The sequence below is a fragment of the Ranitomeya imitator genome, chromosome 6 (assembly GCF_032444005.1).
Source record: "Ranitomeya imitator isolate aRanImi1 chromosome 6, aRanImi1.pri, whole genome shotgun sequence".
NCBI classification, from domain to species: domain Eukaryota; kingdom Metazoa; phylum Chordata; class Amphibia; order Anura; family Dendrobatidae; genus Ranitomeya; species Ranitomeya imitator.
In genome coordinates this window covers 399,894,958-399,917,019 of record NC_091287.1, presented here as the reverse complement: position 1 = coordinate 399,917,019, position 22,062 = coordinate 399,894,958, and the positions used below count along the sequence as shown (strand labels likewise).

The 22,062-nt window shown below is 46.1% G+C and overlaps 1 protein-coding gene across 3 annotated transcripts in view; it reads right to left on the bottom strand.

The window, feature by feature from the left end:
• The window catches only part of RMC1 (regulator of MON1-CCZ1), a 61,741-nt gene that overhangs the window by 14,692 nt on the left and 24,987 nt on the right, over nt 1-22,062 (bottom strand). For all 3 annotated transcript variants that reach the window (XM_069731204.1, XM_069731205.1, XM_069731206.1), the window contains exons 9-16: nt 20,383-20,488; nt 20,190-20,301; nt 20,023-20,067; nt 19,603-19,656; nt 17,351-17,479; nt 17,160-17,266; nt 16,903-17,022; nt 9,493-9,570 (exon numbers count right to left, since the gene is read on the bottom strand). In XM_069731204.1, coding sequence (XP_069587305.1) covers nt 9,493-9,570; nt 16,903-17,022; nt 17,160-17,266; nt 17,351-17,479; nt 19,603-19,656; nt 20,023-20,067; nt 20,190-20,301; nt 20,383-20,488 — 751 coding nt within the window. The remainder of the gene's footprint in view (nt 1-9,492; nt 9,571-16,902; nt 17,023-17,159; nt 17,267-17,350; nt 17,480-19,602; nt 19,657-20,022; nt 20,068-20,189; nt 20,302-20,382; nt 20,489-22,062) is intronic.

The window sequence follows — 22,062 nt, the reverse complement described above, 5'->3', positions numbered from 1 at the left end:
TTCCTTTTAGCGCGGTGGTACTGTAGTCCCTTACTGCCTAAGGCTTCTGGCAAGGTCCGCTCAGTTCTCTCTGTCCCCCTTTAGGTAGAACGCAAACCCGTATGACAGGTGACTCGAGCCTTTTTACAGGGTCTCTATCACAACCCGACTGTGTCACTGTCTCCTGGGTGTTAGGGCGGACAAGTTACATGTAGTCTAGCTGTCCTACTGGTTTCTGCTGTGTCTCAGAGTATGACAACTTCGGTCTTCCGGTTACCGGTATCTGCACTCTGTCAGGGAGGTAGCCCTCTCGCAGCTATTCTCCCTTGTTGTCACTCTCCTGTGCTTCGCTGTCCGGCACATTCGCTACAAGCTGTTCTTCCTTATGTCTCTCAATATCTAGGAGCTACAGCACTTCAGGCTGTACGGCCCCTCACTCGTCCTTCTGCCTCAGACTGCTCCAGTCTGCTGTCCGGCACCAACTGACTAATTCATCCTAACTGCCTAGCAACTGACTCCTCCTTCTGACCAGAGAGAGCAGCTCCCCTGAAGTCAGGTGTAAAACAGGATTTTTGGTTGCTTACCGTAAAATCTGTTTCTCGGAGCCTTCATTGGGGGACACAGGAACCATGGGTGTATGCTGCTGCCACTAGGAGGCTGACACTATGCAAATAAAAAAGTTAGCTCCTCCTCTGCAGTGTACACCCCACCGACTGGAAGTAGGATATTCAGTTAGTGAAAAAAGCAGTAGGAGAAGCAACATGTTAAAGACAGAAAGTCAAACTGTGACAATATAACACAATTAAACAGAGCTGTTCAACTTGGGAGGGTGCTGTGTCCCCCAATGAAGGCTCCGAGAAACAGATTTTACGGTAAGCAACCAAAAATCCTGTTTTCTCTATCGCCTCATTGGGGGACACAGGAACCATGGGACGTCCCAAAGCAGTCCCTGGGGTGGGAACAGCAGAAAAAAACTCCATTCAGGTCGGAGAACTTACCACTGCCGCCTGCAAGATCCTTCCGCCTAGGCTGGCAACTGCCAAAGCGTAGGTATGGAGCTTATAACATTTGGCAAATGAGTGAATGGAACACCAGGTTGCCTTGCAAAGTTGTAGGGCAGATGCCCCATGGTGTACCGCCCAGGAGGCGCCCACTGCCCGAGGCAAAGTGAGTCTTAATCCCAGGAGGAGTCACTCTGTTCCGGACCTGGTAAGCCTCCAGAATAGCAGGTCTGATCCAGAGAACAATCATAACTTTGGAGGCTGGCAGGCCTCTTGGCGCACCGTCTGGAATGACAAATAGACGGTCCGTCTTCCTAAAGAAGGTGGTCCTAGACAAATAGATCCTCACCGCCCTGACCAGGTCTGGCCTGTTCAGCGAACGCTCCAGAGAAGAGGTCGGAGCAGAACAAAAAGGTGGGAAGGACGATCTTATTGAAGTAACAAGGAGGACACCACCCTGGGAAGAAAAGGCGACGATGGCCGTAAACTACCTTATCTTGGTGAAGAACCAAGAAATGGGGCGACAGGAGAGAGCCACCAACTCCGAGACGCGCCTAATGGAGGTGATGGCCACCAGAAACGACACCTTGCAGGACAGAACAGACAGTGAGGCCTCATGGGGAGGTTCAAGGGGGGGAACCCCACAGCCTCCAGAACAAGATTAAGCTCCTTGGGATCCACGAGAGTCCGGTACAAGAGAGCTGCATGCACCACTCCTTGAAGAAAAGTTCTGACCTGAGAACGGGACGGATATATATCCTTGTACCGTGATAGCCAGTAGATAAAATATTTGGAATTGAATTAGTCTATGCCTGATGAAGAGGCCTGAGAAGTCTCGAAGGTTTGCAATTTGCTACCATCTTTTCAGTTAGCCATTAAGAGGTATCAACCACCGAGGTCTCTCAGATCTAAATATCTGACCTGAGAACGGGAAGTCAAGGACTTCTGAAATGGGACTTCAGAAAGAGAATGGAAAGCGTTGCTACCTGACCCTTTAGAGGACTAAGGTCAAGGCCAGCATCAAGTCCCGCCTTGAGAAAAGGCCAAATGGAAGGATTCAACAGCCAAGATGTTAAATTGAGCAACCAAGAACTCTGGTGGCAGATCGGTCCTTGGGACAGAAGATCTGGCCTGTTTGGGGCCTCCAGAGGAAGTCCGCGAGGAGATTGGCGATCTCAGCGAACCAGAACCTTCTGGGCCAATCTGGTGCGATCAGAAAGACCGGCACCCCCTCCGCAATGATCTTCAACAGCCTGGGAAGAAGGGAAGGGGAGGAAACAGATAGGGAAATACAAAATGCGACCCAGGAATGGCCAAAGCATCGGTCTCCACTACAAGAGGGTCGCGGACCTGGAAATAAACGGTGGAACCTTCCTAAGCAGTCGCGACACCAAGAGATCCGCGTCCGGAGATCCCCATCAAAGGCAAATTTGAAGGAAGACCTCCCGATGCAGGGACCACTCTCCTGCCGAAAGGCCCTCGTGGCAGAGAAAAACACCGCGGCCTAGTTGCCAACACCGGGAATATGCACTGCGGATAGTGCCGGAACCGTCGCCTCTGCCCAGAAGAGGATCTTGGATACCTCCGCCATTTCCAAGAGACTGATTCCCTCCATGGTGTTTGACATATGCCACAGCCGTGGCATTGGACGTCTGGATTCTGACTGGCAGACCTCTGAGAACCTTTTCCCAGTGACTCAGGGACAGAAGAATGGCCGCTATCTCAAGGATGTCGATCGGCAGAGGGGAATCTTGCTCCGACCAACGCCCCTTTAACTGACGGATTGTGGGAAACCGTGCCCCAGCCGGGAAGGCTGGCGACCGTCGTCACCACCTGCCATGGGCGAGAAGGAAGGACCGGACCTGGGGAATGAGAGGGGATGACAGCCACCAGCTGAGAGACCATTAGAATCGGACGGAAGGCCGAATCGGACGATCCAGAGACAGCACCGACCTGTCCCACTGAGAAAGGATGGCCTACTGAAGTGGAACAGCGCAAAAGGGAACGCTTCCGATGCTGCCACCATTCGTCCCAGGACCTTCATTGCTGAGCGGAAGGAAGCCAGCCGAGGGCCTTGCAGAAAACTCCGTCCTGGAGAATTGCCCGTTTCTCCTTGAGAAGAAAAAAATAACAAAAAACCCTCGACTGACAGGTGTCGAACAGCATGCCTTAGAAGACGAGGCACTGACTCGGAACAAGACAAGACTTTGTTCTGCTGACCAGCCACCAGAAACGGGACAGGGAGTCGGATGATTGTCACTCTCCTGGGCCTGAGAGGGGGGCGGAGTCTTGATGTCTTCGAGGTACGGAATGAGCACTAGGCCCGTGATCCTCAAAATGGCCATAAATGTAGCCATAATCTTTATGAAGACACTGGGTGCGGTCGCAAGACCGAGTGGCAGGGCGATGAACTGGAAATGACTCTTCTGCACCACGAAACGCAGGAGACACAGGTGTGCTGGGAAAATCAGAACATCGAGATAGGCTTCTTGGATATCTATGGAGAACAGGAATTCCTGTGGTTCCATGCAAGCCAATACTGAACAGAGGGACTCCATCCTGAAATGCCGCAGGCAGAACCTTTTGTTCACTAACTTAGGAACCAGATGGGTCGAACTGCGCCGTTGTTCTTCGGCACTACAAGCAGGTTTGAATAGAAACCTGTGAAGCGTTCCTACTCTGAGATGGAAACGATAACCTCTGAATAAAGAAGAAAGGCAATGGACACAAAGAAACCTGGGATCAGATTAGGATCTTTTAGAGGGTGGGATTTGAAGAAGCGATTCCGGGGCCGTGAAGCGAACCCCATCTTGTATCCAGAGGATACCACCTCCCTGACCTCGACTGAGGCAAGCCAAACATCCCTGCAAAAAAGAAAAAAACAAAACAGACGCCCGCCCAAACTGGGAGGAACACTGGGCCCTTAGCACAAGTTATGCCAAGGAAGATCTGCCAGGTCTGGGCCTGGTGGACCTACCATGGGAATTGAGGGAACGCCAGGAAGGGGTAGGCTTGAAGGAAGCCTTTTCTCTAGCCAGGCGAGACCGCGGTCTGTGCTAGCCAGAGGAATATTCTGACGCCACGAACCAGCGAAAGGACAAAAAGGGAGCTGAACTGCCATATCAGGGGAGGCCAGCGACGCTCGTGCCTCCCGTTGCGTCCTTAATAATTTGTTCCAGCATGTAGTCAAAGACGGGCCCCCTGGAAAGGGAGGCTGGTAAGGGACTTCTTTGAAAACAAGTCCACCTGCCATGTCTTGAGCCAAATATTCCGCCAGATGGTCACCATATTGCTGGATACCTGAGCTGCACAAGACACGCATCTAGGGAGACAGCTACCAAATATTTCCCTGCATAGGAAATCTGGTACGTCAGGTCGGCCAGCTCCCCCGGAAGAGGTCCAGCCGTGGTACCCTTACAAGGCTGTTTGGTCCATCTAGCTGTGGTCCTTGAGACCCAGGTAGAGGCAATGGCCGAGGCACAAAGCAGAAGCAGCCACTTCAAAAGGCTGATTTTTCCAGCGATTCTATACTTGTATCCTTGGAATCCATGAGGGATGCTGCATTAGAAAAGTCGAAGGACCATGTTGGCGGACAGTCTGGGGACCGACGAGTCCGCTGCCGAGAAATCAGTTCAGTTAGCGATGAGCTCAGGGGAGAAGGGATATAGGATGCTGAGACGCTTCCCTGTCTGAAAGCATCTGGTATGGTTCACCTTTCCCCTGGCAAGTACCACAACAAATTCAGTGTGTAGAGCAAAGACCTTGGAAGTTGGTTTTGACCGTCTAAACGAAACCGCCTTTTCTGCGGGTTCCGTAGATGTATCCATGATGCCTAAGGTCTGGTTGACTGCAATAATAAGGCTTTGCACCCTATCACTCATGCTAGAGGCCTGTAGTGAAACAAAGTCTGAATCTTCCTCTGAAAACATGAACGAGGACGCCCGTCTGACTCGGGAGAGGAGGATCTGGAAGAGGGATCTCACCGTGCCAGACCGGAGGGCGAGATGGATCGGGAAAAGGACAGAATTTCGCTCCTGTCTGGATCTCTTGTGACCTGTGTTGAAAAGGCCGGATGGAGAATCCTGTGACCCACTGGCAACTGCGGGGGGCTGGGAGGGACAATCTGTCAAGCACGGACACCAGGGACGTGACATCCTGGTGAGGTCCGCCACAGACCGAGACAGAAGGAAAGCCCACCCAGGGATAGGGGCCTCTGTCTCACCCGGGGTAGGAAATCCTGGGCGGTAGGTTCATGATGAGCAGACCCATTAACTGATGCCAGAACATTAGGGAATAGGAGAGCCGAGGAGAGTGTCGGGCTGCAGAGCAGCTACTCACAGTAGGTGCAGTCATCCTGTATTCAGCTCCAGACTGTAGGGCTGCTGTGCCAGGAAGAGAAGGCTCCACAGAAAACAAGTACAATCTGGATCAATAGGAAAAATGGCAGTCACAAGAGGGTGTCCAGGACCAGGAGTGAAAAAGCGCACACTGCAGGGACACATGCAGAAAAGCCTGCTCTGAGACAGGAAAAAGGGGCGGAGCCAAACCAGGGGCGGGAGCCAAGTGCCGGGGGCGGAGCTAAGTCCCGGCAGGAAGGAGCTGACTAAGAGCTAGGTGGGAAAAAAGCCCGCCCGAAAAGCAGGAAGAAGAGGGGCGGAGCCAGCCCTGTAGCTAGGCCCGAGTGAAGCCGGGACCTAAATTAGAGCTGGTGACCGCCGGAGGATGGGGGAGCGGCGCAGAGGATTGAAAAACGCTGCAAAACAATGCCTGCAGCCCCAAATACCCGCAAAATTAAAGGGGAAAAGACCCCCGATGCCCCACTCTGCAGCTAGGCCTGGAAGAGGCCGGGACCTAGATTACATCCCATGACCACCGGAGCACGGGGGAAGTGTTGAGGAAAGCCCTAAAACTGCTGCAAAGGTAACCTGAATTAAGGGGCCCACTATTAAAATAAAGGAATTTTTTATTTTTTTTTCTTTCCCGATCTTCTTTCTTCTGTGATCTTATCATCTCTGTACCTGGGGAGAGAGAGAGAGAGTACCTCCCCATCCAAGATCGGACGTCCGATAATCCAGCATAGTGGGACGTCCGTGTCTCCTCGAACCGACAGGCTCTGGTGGGCGAGTGGGTGGGAGACGGAGGCAGGCCCGGGTCTGAATCACCTCAGCACGCTTCAGTGTTAGGGGCTGGGGTCCTGCCGACCAGACAGATGAGGATACGGGGTGGCAGTACACGCCGTACTCATAGTCTCTTTGTGGGACTACAGGTGTGACTTCACCCTGTATCCCTCCGTGGTACCTGAAAAGAAACGACGCACATTGAGGTAGATAAGGGTCTAATGAAAGACCCGTGTCCACCTCCTACTGACACGAAGCTAAACTGGATATCCTACTTCCAGTCGGTGGGGTGTACACTGCAGAGGAGGAGCTAACTTTTTTATTTGCATAGTGTCAGCCTCCTAGTGGCAGCAGCATACACCCATGGTTCCTGTGTCCCCCAATGAGGCGATAGAGAAAGCTCCCCCTTCTGGCTTGGAGTCAGAACTGTGTTGTATGTGCTAATTACCTGTTAAGAGGAATCTTCCATCGCTTCCAAGCGTGACCCCACTCTCCCGGTGAGGAAAGCAATGCCACTGAGAACCAGGACCCTGGGGCTTCACACTCCCACTAGCAGGGAGTATGTAGAACAAATACATCCCTCCGGTCCCAGCTCAGAAACCAGCGAATCCTCATAGTGCACATTGCGTGTCCTGGGGGCAATTAATTAGTCTGCAGTCACACAGAGGGACTGCAGACTTGTCAAATTGAACCGAACAACCCCTTTAATGCCCAATACAAGTATACACATAGAATAAAATAAACTTTTGCTGTACCAAGAAGTGGATATTGCACATGTAAGCATCGCCCATTGCAGCTTAATTCACCTGAACACACAGTTTGGCCCAGGACAAGTTTCACGACTGGCATAGAATATTTATAGCCCGTATCCAGAAGACAGCAAATATGAAACAAAGCCTCAACATGTTGATTCAAGTGTAGACTTTAAATTTAAAGGGAAACCGTCACCAGAAGAAAATGCTATTAACCTGCAGATGTGGGATAAATCTGCAGGTTAATAGCGTTACTATGCTGCCCGGCGCCTGCACTTAGTCGAATGCTGTGGGAAGAAAAGGAACTTTATTCTCTCCGGCAGCATTCGTTTTCAGTCACAGGGGCGGTGCCGGCGCTGGTCCAGTCACCACAGAGCAGCGGCTGTAGCTGAGCCCCTCACTGACAGATGAGCCCCCATGCACAGCCAGGGTCAGTCAGTGCCAGGGGCATGGCTACAGCCGCCGCTCTGTGAAGACTGGACCAGCGCTGGCACCACCCTTGTGACTCAAAATGAATGCTGCCGGAGAGAATAAAGTTCCGTTTCTCCCAGTAAAGTTCGGCAGCTTAGCAACGCTACTAACCATCAGATTAACCCCACATCTCCAGGTTAATAGCATTTTTTCTGGTTGACAGGTTTCCTTTAAGTACAACAAATTTTAAAAAAATATGATCATGTAAGAATTACTGCCCGTTTTTTTACAGTTCTTCAATTCTCATAGTTTCAAGCTGAAAAGAAGACATAAATCCACTGAGTTTAACTTATAACTTAACGTGTTGATCCAGAGGATGACAAAATCCCATAAAGCTGAGGCCAACTGCCCAATATTAGGGGAAAAATTCCTACCCAACTCCTGACACGGCAATCAGACTAGTTCCCTGGATGAACGTCCCATCACAGAATCTAATCATCATAACCTGTCATATTTTTTTATGTAATTGGACAAGTTAACAATTAGAAATATTAGCATGGCTTTTAATACTTTGACAAATATTTTGCCTGAAGTGTGGATGGCAGGGACATCACCAAATCCTGGGTTTCCTCCTGGAGAGGCATTCCAGGGCCGTTACTACAGCAGTCTCCAGTTGCTGTTGGTTGATGTCTGTCTTTTGTCCGTTTTTTTTTTTTTCAGTGAATGAAGTTTTATGTTAGGTGACGGTCTACCATTAGTTTACCTTAAAGTCAATGTTGCTTTTGCAGTAAGTTTTGGTCATTATCAGTGCTCTGCCCAATCAGCATATGACTGGAAGTGAGCAGAACGTACAGCTACAGGCTTCAGAATCCATCCTGCTATCTAATGTATATCCACAGTCACCTGATTAGTAAAGCCCACCGCCCCGGTTCCACTGGCAGCCATATGGTGGAGGCGCTTATAGTATGGGCACATATGTGATTGACACCGTGGGTCGGGATCCCTTTCCTTTCTCTACACTGTTATCTTCTCTTCCCATCATTCTGCTTAATCTCATTTCATCTGTCCTTGAAATCTTGTTTTGGAACTGGGCAGCTGTTTTAGAGGTTTTCCACCATAGTCTATTCCAGTCTTTTGGTTCTCACGTTACCAGGCATTTCCATCTTGAGCTCAAAGTCCCAGGATTACATTCATGAATGTCGTGAATGGAGATGTTGACTTCCCAGTGAGTTTTCTTACTTAGCTGCTGTGAAGAGGCGATCATCAATTTTAGAGTTGCCATTCCTTCATTTTAGGACGTACAAAACTGTAGATTTGGCCAATCCTACAATCCCTGTGTTATCCCGCCAATCAGACTGAGATAAACTAACCGACAAGTGTAAAGGTACCTTCACACTAAACGACGCTGCAGCGATCCAGACAACGATCCGGATCGCTGCAGCGTCGCTGTTTGGTCGCTGGAGAGCTGTCACACAGACAGCTCTCCAGCGACCAACGATGCCGGTAACCAGGGTAAACATCGGGTTACTAAGCGCAGGGCCGCGCTTAGTAACCCGATGTTTACCCTGGTTACCATCCTAAAAGTAAAAAAAAACAAACGCTACATACTTACCTACCGCTGTCTGTCCCCGGCGCTTTGCTTCTCTGCTCTGGCTGTGAGCGCCAGGCAGCCGGAAAGCAGAGCGGTGACGTCACTGCTGTGCTTTCCGGCCGCTGTGATCACAGCCAGAGCAGAGAAGCAGAGCGCCGGGGACAGACAGCGGTAGGTAAGTATGTAGCGTTTGTTTTTTTTACTTTTAGGATGGTAACCAGGGTAAACATCGGGTTACTAAGCGCGGCCCTGCGCTTAGTAACCTGATGTTTACCTTGGTTACCAGCGAAGACATCGCTGAATCGGTGTCACACACGCCGATTCAGCGATGTCAGCGGGAGAGCCAGCGACCAAAGAAAGGTCTGGCCCTCTAGCTCCGACCAACGACATCACAGCAGGATTCTGATCGCTGCTGCGTGTCAAACTGAACGATATCGCTAGCGAGGACGCTGCAACGTCACGGATCGCTAGCGATATCGTTTAGTGTGAAGGTACCTTTAGATAAGTAACATAATGCATTTATAAAAGCTTCAACTTTTTTCATTAATGAATTTCAATGTTAAATGCATTTTTTTTTTCATCTATCCCATTCACAAGTGTCCATCATGGTCATTAAATTCTGACTGACCCAATATACACACCTGTACAGGAATCTGGCACTGGTTCAGAGAGCGGATGTACTCCATGAGAACGGCTATGATGAACCTATGTGGAGCCTCCTGATCAGAAAAGAAAACATTAATACAATCTCCTCCTCACACATCAATGTCTTACATTCAAAGAAAATCACGTGGGTAACACAGGACAACAGGGACATTGGTCAAAGTTAAATTATTGCCCCTCAAAAAGACAGCCTGTGCGAATCCCGCCCAATGCTGACCGTCTAGATCTATCGGATGTATAGCAGTTGCTGCAGATCAGCTTGTACTGAAAATAAATGGGAGCTGGTGGGCAATACCTGGCAGAAACCAGTAATCGGGGTACACAGCGCTGCTGTTCTGCTCTGTACACTGTTTACATATGGCCACTGCCAGAGGTGAAAACAGATGATTGAGGGGTGTCAGACCCTCAATCACCTATTCAGGATAGTTCATCAATATAATAGAAATGGTAAAGCCACCTTTAAAGAGTAACCATCATTTTACATTTTTATGTTCTAAATCAATAGTACATATGAAAATAATAAACATTGTAATACATCTTATCAGAGCAAGCTGCTTCCTTCTCCACCAGGACTGATCATTCATTCCCAAAATTTTCAATTCCTGGTAACAACTGTATTCAGTGAAGAGAGATTTTTACATTACTGAGATTATCTCAGTATCATATAACTCATAGCTTGCTGGTTGGTAGGTGATCAAATACTTCATTTGCATTTCATTGCATGAAATATGAAACACAGAAGTGCGTTGCATGATTTTTACATATTTTTAGATCGTCTCTCACAGTTGAAGTGTACCTGAGATAAAAATTACAGACTTCTCCATTATTTTAAGGAAGTTTGAAAACTTGCAAAATCAGCAGTGTATCAAATACTTATTTCCCCACTGTATATGAAGGTTCACTTTTTGTTCAACAATTAAAGGGTAATTCACTAAATTACTTAATACAGGAGATCCTGAAGAAAAAGACCATACTGCACAGTATACTCATAATTCTAGCCACACACAACCCCTTAGTGACTAGGCGAAATGTTTGAAACATGACATTTGTCACTTTGTGGCAATTAAATAAAGTTGTACTCTGTGGCGTTATAGCATGTAAACATGAAATATGAATTGCATTACTGCTCTGGAAAATAGGGAAAAAAAACGAAGATACTTGGCACATAATTTGGCCAATTCGTGCATGCCCAGCAGCCTTGACAAGGCAATCCTCTTTGCTGGGAACCTGACTAAATGGGACTCTTCTCTTGGCCTCATAGCCTACATTTATATGGGTATATATTTCACATTTACATGCTATACATTACAGAGTGCAGCTTTGTTAGGTCTGTATGGAGATGGTTACTCTTGGTATGCACCCGTGAAAGGGAAGGTGCCATGATTTTAATCTTTGTATTAGTAATTATTGATTATAAAATCAATTTGTAATACAAAATTAAATGTACTATTTTCACACACCACTTACGGCAGCCATGGGCATAAGAGACTTCGGTCAGACGGTGACTGAATCTCTTGCATTGAGGCGGCTCCTTTTGCCTCTTAGCTGTGAGCTGGGCACGCCCCGTGGGCTGTCCAGGTCACAGCTGTGGGAGGAGAATGCGTCCATTTTGTTGTAGCTTGCAGCATATGCTGTGGGCTTTATTTTCCCCGTCATCGCACACATTGCTCAGTGCGAGTAATGACAGAAGCTGCCAGGAAGCGAGGGTCTGGGGTGAGTGTCTGCAGCACGGAGCAGTGATCACAAGCTGTACTTAGTATTACAGTCCAGGCAGCGATCACCGCTCACTGCCGACCTGTACAGAGCACAGAAGGGAGATCGTCACACTGCTCTGCCCTGAACAGGATGCAGCACTTCCTGCCAGGCTTGAGGGGTTATTATAGTGTGTGTGTGTGTTTGATTTTTCCCTAACCAGAAAATCCTTCCACGCGTGCTCAGAATGAAAAAAGGATAGGTTGCTGGATTCCTGTGTTTGACGGTCAGCGACGGATCCTGCGCCTATAGGCTTCCATTACAACAGACGACGGGCAGCGCAGGATCCGTCGCTGAGCGATTTTCCAATGTGCAGAATAAACATTCCTCTGAACGTTTTCTCCACACGACGGACCGCTATTTTCCAACGTATCCAGTGCACGACGGATGAAATGGATGGCCATCTGTCACAATCCGTCGCTAAATACAAGTCTATGGGAAAAAAACAGGATCCTGCAGAAAAATTTGCAGGATCCTGTTTTTTCAAAAATCGACATATTTCGACGGGAGGAACAAGACGGAAGTGTGAAAGAGGCTTATCTCCTTCAGCACATATCATGCTGAACAAAAACTTATGGATTTCTAGATCACAGAGAAAAGCAGTCTCCGTGACACATATTTCCCCGCACATATCATGCCAGTGACCGTTTCACAGCGTGCATTTGTGTGAGAGCGTGCATTTGTGTGAGAGCGTGCATGTGTATATCCCAGTTTATGATAAAGCGAGCAGCACCATCTAACAGAGTCCTTGCTGCCTGCCATCCTCGGTGACTGTCTACTTGTCAGTATAAGGCTGCCGTCACACTATCAGTATTTGGTCAGTATTTTACATCAGTATTTGTAAGCCAAAACTAGGAGTGAGTGAAAAATGCAGTGGTGCATATGTTTCTATTATATTTTTCCTCTAATTGTTCAACTTCTGGTTTTGGCTACAAATACTGATGTAAAATACTGACCAAATAATGATAGTGTGACGGCAGCCTAACTCTGCAGTCACCAACAACATGGCTCCGCACTGTGATACGAAATGTCATCCTCTCTTATCCCTTAGCAAACCCCCAGGAGGGGAGGAGAAGAGACATCACACACATGGCAGACTCCGCCCAGATTTTCTGCAATCCTAATCTGAGCTAGTTGTACATTAGGTTTTTGTATCAAATTTCAGTAGCTGCTCCCTGTAGTGTTTAAAAGTGGAAATACCAAACTATTTTTCTAATTATTTTTCAGATTTTACCAAATTATAAACAAATGAAAATAATTTTTTAACAAAATTTAAGTATTAATTCATTACATTTTTTTCAATTGCTGAAAAAAAAAAATATTTTATGGCACTTTCCCTTTAAGGCCAGCATTCAGTTTGGAAGTGACGGTCAGTCTTATGTGGCAATACCTCTGGAATGTTTCAACAGGTCGTATTGATTTTTAGACTTTTTTTTCAAGCTATATTTTATGATAATGGTAAATTTAGGTCGATAAACAAAAACTTACTTATAAAATTATCTCAAGTCTAACACATGTCAGGAAATTAGCTATTTTCAAACCTGTAATGATTATCCCTTTAAGGCCGGCTTCACACTCAGCGTATGAAAATACGGTCCGTATATTACGGCCGTAATACGCTGAAAAGTCCCGAAAATAGTGGTCCGTAGCTCCTCCGTAGGCAGGGTGTGTCAGCGTTTTTTGCGCATGGCATCCTCCGTATGTAATCCGTATGGCATCCGTACTGCGTGGTTTTCTCGCAGGCTTGCAAAACCAACATACCGCAATAGAAGTGATCCATGTGTCCCAAAAAGAAAAAAAAAAATATATATATACTGTATATAATATATAAGCCGGTAATTCAATTACCGGCTTTTTCTTTCTCCTTCCTAAAACCCGACATGATTTGAGACATGGTTTACATACACTAAACCATGTCTTCTCTCCATTTTTTTTTTGCAGATTCCACACTACTGTCAGTAATCTGCAAAATTTGGCCGTTCTAGCTCTTAAAATAAAGGGTTAAATGGCAGAAAAAATTGGCGTGGGCTCCCGCGCAATTTTCTCCGCCAGAGTAGTAAAGCCAGTGACTGAGGGCAGATATTAATAGCCTGGAGAGGGTCCATGGTTATTGGCCCCCCCCTGGCTAAAAACATCTGCCCCCAGCCACCCCAGAAAAGGCACATCTGGAAGATGCGCCTATTCTGGCACTTGGCCACTCTCTTCCCATTCCCGTGTAGCGGTGGGATATGGGGTAATGAAGGGTTAATGCCACCTTGCTATTGTAAGGTGACATTAAGCCTAATTAATAATGGAGAGGCGTCAATTATGACACCTATCCATTATTAATCCAATAGTAGTAAAGGGTTAAATAAAACACAAACACATTATTTAAAATTATTTTAATGAAATAAAAACAATGGTTGTTGGAGTATTTTATTCTACGCCCAATCCAGTCACTGAAGACCCTCATTCTGTAAGTAAAAAAACATAATAAACCAACAATATACTTACCCTCCGCAGATCTGTAACGTCCAACGATGTAAATCCTTCTGAAGGGGTTAAAACATTTTGCAGCAAGGAGTTCCGCTAATGCAGGCTGCGCCTTGCTGCAAAACCCCGGGGAATGAGGCTAAATATAGATCAATGATCTATATTTAGCTTCATTTGCGGTGAGGCGCCCTCTGCTGGCTGTTCATAGATTGTGGGAACTTTCCTAGAAAGCCTGGGAGCTTTCTAGGTAAGTTCCCACAATCTATGAACAGCCAGCAGAGGGCGCCTGGGAGCTTTCTAGGTAAGTTCCCACAATCTATGAACAGCCAGCAGAGGGCGCCTGGGAGCTTTCTAGGTAATATTCTATGTGTACACATTTATTCTACCTATTGGACTGTAAGCTGTCAGTGTGATTTTACTGTACACCGCACTGAATTACCGGCTTATCTCTCTAACAGCGCTGCGTATTTCTCGCAAGTCACCCTGCTTGTCCGTGTGTAATCCGTATTTTTCACGCTTCCATAGACTTTCATTGGCGTATTTCTTGCGCAGTACGGTGACAAACGCAGCATGCTGCGATTTTGTACGGCCGTAGAAAGCCGTATAATACTGATCAGTAAAATACGGCAGATAGGAGCAGGGGCATAGAGAATAATTGTGCCGTATTTTTTGCGAGTTTTACGGACGTAGTTTCTGCGCTCTTACGTCCGTAAAACTCGCAAGTGTGAAGCCGGCCTAATCCAGACAGGCAGTCAAACCACACAAAATAGTTAATTAACGAACATTTCCCTCATGCCTGCTTTACATGAGCACCTGTGTAAAATGCTATTTTATTTTGTTAGGATGTTAGAAGCTTTAAAATTGTAATAGTTTTTCATGGAGATCTACAAAACTTATTTTTTTAGGGACCTATCCAGGTTTGAAGTGACTGGGGGACCTACAGTCATGGCCAAAAGTATTGACACCCCTGCAATTCTGTCAGATAATACTCATTTTCTTCCTGAAAATGATTGCAAACACAAATTCTTTGGTATTATTATCTTCATTTAATTTGTCTTAAATGAAAAAACACAAAAGAGAATTCAGCAAAAAGCAAAACATTGATCATTTGACACAAAACTCCAGAAATGGGCCAGACAAAAGTATTGGCGCCCTCAGCCTAATACTTGGTAGCACAACCTTTAGCCAAAATAACTGCGACCAACCGCTTCCGGTAACCATCAATGAGTTTCTTACAATGCTCTGCTGGAATTTTAGACCATTCTTCTTTGGCAAACTGCTCCAGGTCCCTGATATTTGAAGGGTGCCTTCTCCAAACTGCCATTTTTAGATCTCTCCTCAGGTGTTCTATGGGATTCAGGTCTGGACTCATTGCTGGCCACCTTAGAAGTCTCCAGTGCTTTCTCTCAAACCATTTTCTAGTGATTTTTGAAGTGTGTTTTGGGTCATTGTCCTGCTGGAAGACCCATGACCTCTGAGGGAGACCCAGCTTTCTCACACTGGGCCCTACATTATGCTGCAATATTAGTTGGTAGTCTTCAAACTTCATAATGCCATGCACACGGTCAAGCAGTCCAGTGCCAAAGGCAGCAAAGCAACCCCAAAACATCAGGGAACCTCCGCCATGTTTGACTGTAGGGACCGTGTTCTTTTCTTTGAATGCCTCTCTTTTCTCTCCTGTAAACTCTATGTTGATGCCTTTGCCTAAAAAACTCTACTTTTGTCTCATCTGACCAGAGAACATTCTTCCAAAACGTTTGAGGCTTTTTCAGGTAAGTTTTGGCAAACTCCAGCCTGGCTTTTTTATGTCTCGGGGTAAGAAGTTGGGTCTTCCTGGGTCTCCTACCATACAGTCCCTTTTCATTCAGATGCCAACGGATAATACGGGTTAACACTGTTGTACCCTCGGACTGCAGGGCAGCTTGAACTTGTTTGGATGTTAGTCGAGGTTCTTTATCCAACATCTGCATAATCTTGCGTTAAAATCTCTTGTCAATTTTTCTTTTCCGTCCACATCTAGGGAGGTTAGCCACAGTGCCATGGGCTTTAAACTTCTTGATGACACTGCGCACGGTAGACACAGGAACATTCAGGTCTTTGGAGATGGACTTCTAGCCTTGAGATTGCTCATGCTTCCTCACAATTTGGTTTCTCAAGTCCTCAGACAGTTCTTTGGTCTTCTTTCTTTTCTCCATGCTCAATGTGGTACACACAAGGACACAGGACAGAGGTTGAGTCAACTTTAATCCATGTCAACTGGCTGCAAGTGCGATTTAGTTATTGCCAACACCTGTTAGGTGCCACAGGTAAGTTACAGGTGCTGTTAATTACACAAATTAGAGAAGCATCACATGATTTTTCGAACAGTGCCAATATTTTTGTCAACCCCCTTTTTTATGTTTGGTGTGGAATTATATCCAATTTGGCTTTAGGACAATTCTTTTTGTGTTTTTTTCATTTAAGACAAATTAAGAGAAGATAATAATGCCAAGTAATTTGTGTTTGCAATCATTTTCAGGAAGAAAATGAGTATTATCTGACAGAATTGCAGGGGTGTCAATACTTTTGGCCATGACTGTATATATTGGAAGACGCCCATAAGTGATACCATTTTAAGAACAGCACCCCCTCAACATTCAAAACTGCTGTCAGGCAGGTTATTAACCCTTCAGGTGTTTTTCAGGAATAAATGCAGAGTGGTATGACAGGAGAGAAAAATATTTTTGCCACCTAATGTTTCTAACTTCTGAACAGGCCCCTATAGCTGACAATTTAGGGTCTTTATTTGGCTGTGAATTGCCATGCCAAACATCAGGAGCACATGATCATGATCTCAGGGTACTGATGGGGGTAAGAGGAGCCCCCACGCTGTTAACCCTCAAGATGCCGTAATCACTAATGACAGCAGCATGCAAGGGGCTAAACGTCCATGGTAGATGCCAACACCGATGGTGACTGATGGAGCAAGGTGTCCACATAATGTACATCCGACAGCTGGGGCATCTTCACCCATCAGGGGATGCACATATCTCGGGTCAGTTTTATGTTGTACTGCTGGTCACTAAAAGGTTAAAGATTACTCAACCGGCCCACAGGTAAGAAGTGGCGGCAGTCTGTGCCAGGATGTGGAGAGCGGCCTGCAACATGGTATTATATATACTCACTTTCAAGTCTGTGAAGACAGATAACACATGGGTGTACATATCGGACTGATCGATGACCGCTTGTCCCCGCACGGGTCTTTTCACCATCGCATTACTTCTTCCCTGACTGCTCTCCACAGCCTGCAGGACAAGAATGAATGAATGAATGAATGAATGAATGAATCTTAAACAGATCATTACACACAAAAAATGGCTCTGTATATTCCATATTTACTGAAGCCAGATGTACATGAGAACATGGTCTTTGCTCTCCTTACCAGTGTGTAGCTGTGCTCAGCCTCCAGATATTTCTTATATTCACAATTAAGCTTATCGAAGACTGTAGCAATGACAGGCAGCGACACTCGATCTTTCTCAGATAATACTGAAAAACAAAACCCATTAGCAGAAAGCCCATCTCTGCCAGCTACAATGGCATCTGGCCACAAAGAATAGAGGCGACACTTACTCTGCGAGCAAACTGATAAAATAACAGATTTACAGTCCTTGCGCTGAAGTAGGAAATCCATCAATCGACCTTTGTCAGTGAGCAAGTGGACAATCGGCTGAAGTTTAATGCGCAAGTACCAGAGGTATCCTGTGTATAGAGAACAGGGTAAGTGACATATATGCTCGCCCTGGGAATCTACACTCCCTAGAGGTCACGCAATTCTTAGTGCCAATTCCATCCTTAAGTCATTTCAAGAAAATATGCTTGTTCAAAACCCAAGTGTGCTGGTTACTAAATATCCCACTTCCTAGCTTAAAAGGGCTGTCTGGTCCAAAACAATAAGTCTGCAGTCACTGTGCGCTGTTGGATTTTCTGGTTTCTGAGCCGGACTGGAGGGTATGTGCATGTGTTATACATACTCCCGGCCAGAGCCCGTCTAGAGGGCGTGGCCTCGCTCTAAAGGTTTGTATTGAGAAAGGCCTCACTCCGACTAGAGACGCCACCATCCCGTAGGCGTGGCCAACAAGAGGGCGGAGCTTTGCTCAATACAAGTGCATGGAAGCAAGGCCACCCCCACTGGCCAGGAGTATGCATAACACATACACACCCTACGGTCCAGGGTCTGAAACTGGCAAATCCTTGCAGCGCATAGTGCACTCACTGGGGGGGATTCATAAGTCTGCACTCACACATAGGAACGGTAGACATATCGATTTGGACCGGACAACCCCTTTCTGCCAGCTGTCGGAATTGTACATCAGCTGGCAGTATCCCACGCTTTGAAGTGGGCTCTGGAGTTGAGCCCACCTCAAAGCCGCAACATATCAGCTGTTTTCAACAGCTGACATGTGCCAGCAATGGACGCGAGTGGAATCATAATGGCGGGTCAGTTTTAGCATTTAGTGAACCTAGCAAAAAAGCTAAACAAAAAACAAGTGTGGAATTACACTTTTCTTTGCAATTTCATTGCACTTGGAATTTTTTTTCTTGTTTTCTGTTACTCGACATGGTAAAACCAATGGTAATGTTCAAAAGTACAACCGGTCCCGCAAAAAAATAAGCCCTCGCATGGCTATATTGATGGAAAAATAAGAAAAGTTATGGCTCTGTAACGAAGGGGAGCAAAAAACGAAAACAGCCCCGGGGGTTAAGGTGTTAATAGTCTGGAGTTCAAATTGTCCTAAGAGTGAGTGAATGAATCTGTAATGCAGAGTATCTCAACACTACCGCTAAAAAATCCTGCTGTGGGTTGCTGGTATCTGTGCAAATGGTCCACAATGGGGTGATACTTACAGTAGAGAACTTTCAGTGTAGATTGGAAAGCTGTCTATGGAACTTGAAAAATTAAAAAAAGGTTCAAAGAACAAAAGTAAACCAGTGATCTTACGTGTTATGAAGAAATCATCCTCCTTCCTCAGTGGCCCGATTTTTTTCAAGTTCCATAGACAGCTTTCCAAGCTACAGTGAAAGTTCTCTACACGAAGTATCACTCTGTCCATGCACATGCTATTGTCCAGAAAAATGAAGGCAGCACTCCAGTAGAAAAAATAAAAGTGGTTTATTGGCTCATGTGCGAAGTTTCAGTCCAGAGCGTGGACCTTTCTCAAGCTTGAGAAAGGTCCACACTCTGGACTGAAACTTCGCACATGGGCCAATAAAACACTTTTATTTTTTCTACTGGAGTGCTGCCTTCATTTTTCTGGACAATAGCATGAGGTTTGGTATATACCTGGAAGGATTTTTTGCACCCTTTGTTTTCGTTTGGTGCAGCTTTTTGTTTTCTTTTTCTACCTGTCCATTCACAGATACCAGCAACCCACAGCAGGACTGTCTGCGAGCGTGCCGAGATACTCTGCATTATGGAGTCATTCACTCACTGGTTGGACAATTGGAACTAGTGGGAAGTGGGATATTTAATAACCTGTATACTCGGCTTGTATATTCAGGTGGGACCACAGCATTCAGTGCCATTTTTTGTATCCCTAGTGGCATAGGTTTGGAGGATCCCATGCCACTTATTACAGCACTAGACTTGCAGCGCTGGGGCCCTGGGTTCAGATCCCACCAAGGACAACATCTTCAAGGAATTTGTATGTTCTCCCCGTGTTTGCGTGGATTTCCTCCAGTTTCCTTCCATACTCAAAAGACATACTGATAGGGAATTTAGATTATGACCCCAGTGGGAACAGTGCCGATAACGTCTGTAAAGTGCTGTGGAACTAATGGTGTTATGTAAGTGAGGAAAATAAATATGCAAAATCCAGTCCCACCTTCACTAGCACTGATAATGATGTCCGGCTGAAAAACAATCCAGGAAGAAGAATCTGTTCCAGGGGTTAAGGAGGTGTTCAACAACATGTCCAGAAAAGCCTCCATAATGCCCTAGGCAGGCGTGTAACTGGAAATTCAGGGCTGTAATGCCAAATCTGTTACAGGACCCAACATCTATGAGCCATATATAATACTGGGGTCTTGTTATGTGGGGGCCTTTGGATAACAAACTTTGTACCCCCTATAGCTACTCCCCTGGCAGTAGTCATATTGCTTCTTCTCTACCTAGTGTATTTTTTACCATTTCTTTTCAAATCAACCAAATAACGGAGCCGTAAAAAGCAGTACAATATAGCATGTATTCATGCCGAATGTAAGTCCGCAGGTGCAAAGCAATACCTGCCATGGTAAAAGGATACAGAGTTTACATTGTATGGGGGTCTGTCCCGGCACAGCGGACGGACCTGCAGGAAGATAAGGTATTAGTGCTGTCAGGGCTTAACAAGAACTTTGCTTGGATGTGGGAAAAGTATCACAATGTAGCCACTTCCATATTTCCCTCGACTTTGGCACCCGACCATTGTACCTGTTATGGGTATCTGGTAAGGGTGTATGGAACGAGCAGGAAGCACTGGCTGATGCAATATGACCGATCCATCAAACTCCCCCCGAAGGCGAATGTCAAAGATTACAGATGTCTGAAGAAGTGCAGGAAAGGCACAATTATCCTCAACATCTATCAACTCCATTACTAGGCCAATTACCTAATCCCAATTTACCTCTGTATCTTGGTGATGAACAACAACCAGATTATCAACAACGTTTAGAGCAAATTTTCCAGTTCTGTTCAGTTTCAAGATGTGCATCTTTTTACATGAACCTTCCCTAAGATAGAAAACATTTGCAAATAAGCACATCAAGTGATAAAGGATAATTACGAAAAAAAAAACTTCTGGCTATGCCTTAGGACAGACCCTGTACAAATGCCATTTTAACAGATCCTATTTAAAGGGGATCTGCAGTCACCCGATTTCACAATACAAACTGTAATGGATGATAAAAGAGTCATCTATCTATATAATTGTCTAAGGGTCGCTTCCGTCTGCCACGGATATTCATTGGTCGCGGCCTCTGTCTGTCATGGAATTCCAAGTCGCTGATTGGTCTCGCCAGCTGCCTGCCTTGGCTGCCGCGACCAATCAGCGACGGCCACAGTCCGATTAGTCCCTCCCTACTCCCCTGCAGTCAGTGCCTGGCGCACTCTCCATACTCCCCGCAGTCAGTGCCCGCTCCATACTCCCCTCCAGTCACCGCTCACACAGGGTTAATGCCAGCAGTAACAGACCGCGTTATGCCGCGGGTAACTCACTCTGTTACAGCCGCTATTAACCCTGTGTGACCAAGTTTTTACTATTGATGTTGCCTATACAGCATCAATAGTAAAAAGATCTAAAAACCTGCTATTCTCACCTTCCGTAGTCCGACGATGCACTCGTGCCTGCCACCAGCTTCCGTTCCCAGAGATGCATTGCGAAATTACCCAAAAGACTTAGCGATCTCACGAGACCGCTAAGTGATCTGGGTAATTTCGCAATGCATCCTGGGAACGCAAGATGGCAGCAGCCGCGCGCGCATCGCCAGAAGTTCGCTGAATCTACGATGGATCCCGGCGAGTGAGTATATAACTATTTTTTATTTTAATTTTTTTTTTTTTTTTTTTTACAGGGATATGGTGCCCACACTGCTAAATACTACGTGGGCTGTGTTAGATACTGCGTGGCTCCTATGTACTACCTGGCCAGTGTTAGATACTATGTGGGCTGTGTTCTATACTACATGGCTGCTATATACTACGTGGCTGTGTTCTATACTGCGTGCTATATACTACGTGGCCACTGTTAGATACTATGTGGGCTGTGCTATATATTACGTGGCCAGTGTTACATACTACGTGGGCTGTGTTATATACTGCGTGGCTGCTATATACCGTGTGGGCTGTGTTATTTACTGCGTGGCCTATATTAACGCATCGGGTAATCTACAATATGTATGTATGTATGTATGTATATAGCAGCCACATGGTATATACCACAGGCCACGTAGTACTCCTATATACTACGTGTGACCTGTGCTATATACTATGTGGCTGCTATATACATACATACATATCCTAGAATACCCGATGCGTTAGAATCAGGCCACCATCTAGTCATACATGGTAAGGCAGTCAAAACATAACAAGCCCCATTACAGTGTTTGAAATATCCTTATATATATTCCACTGTCAACCTATACAACAGTAACTGCCTCCACATGATTCAGCCACAAAAAAAAAGTATGAAAAAGTTTTCAATTAGCGCCTAATTGTGACATATGCAGCAAAAAAATCCATAAGAAGGGGGCATGATAGTAAGGAACAGGGATAGGAAACCTTGGGGATGTAAATAAAGATAAATAAG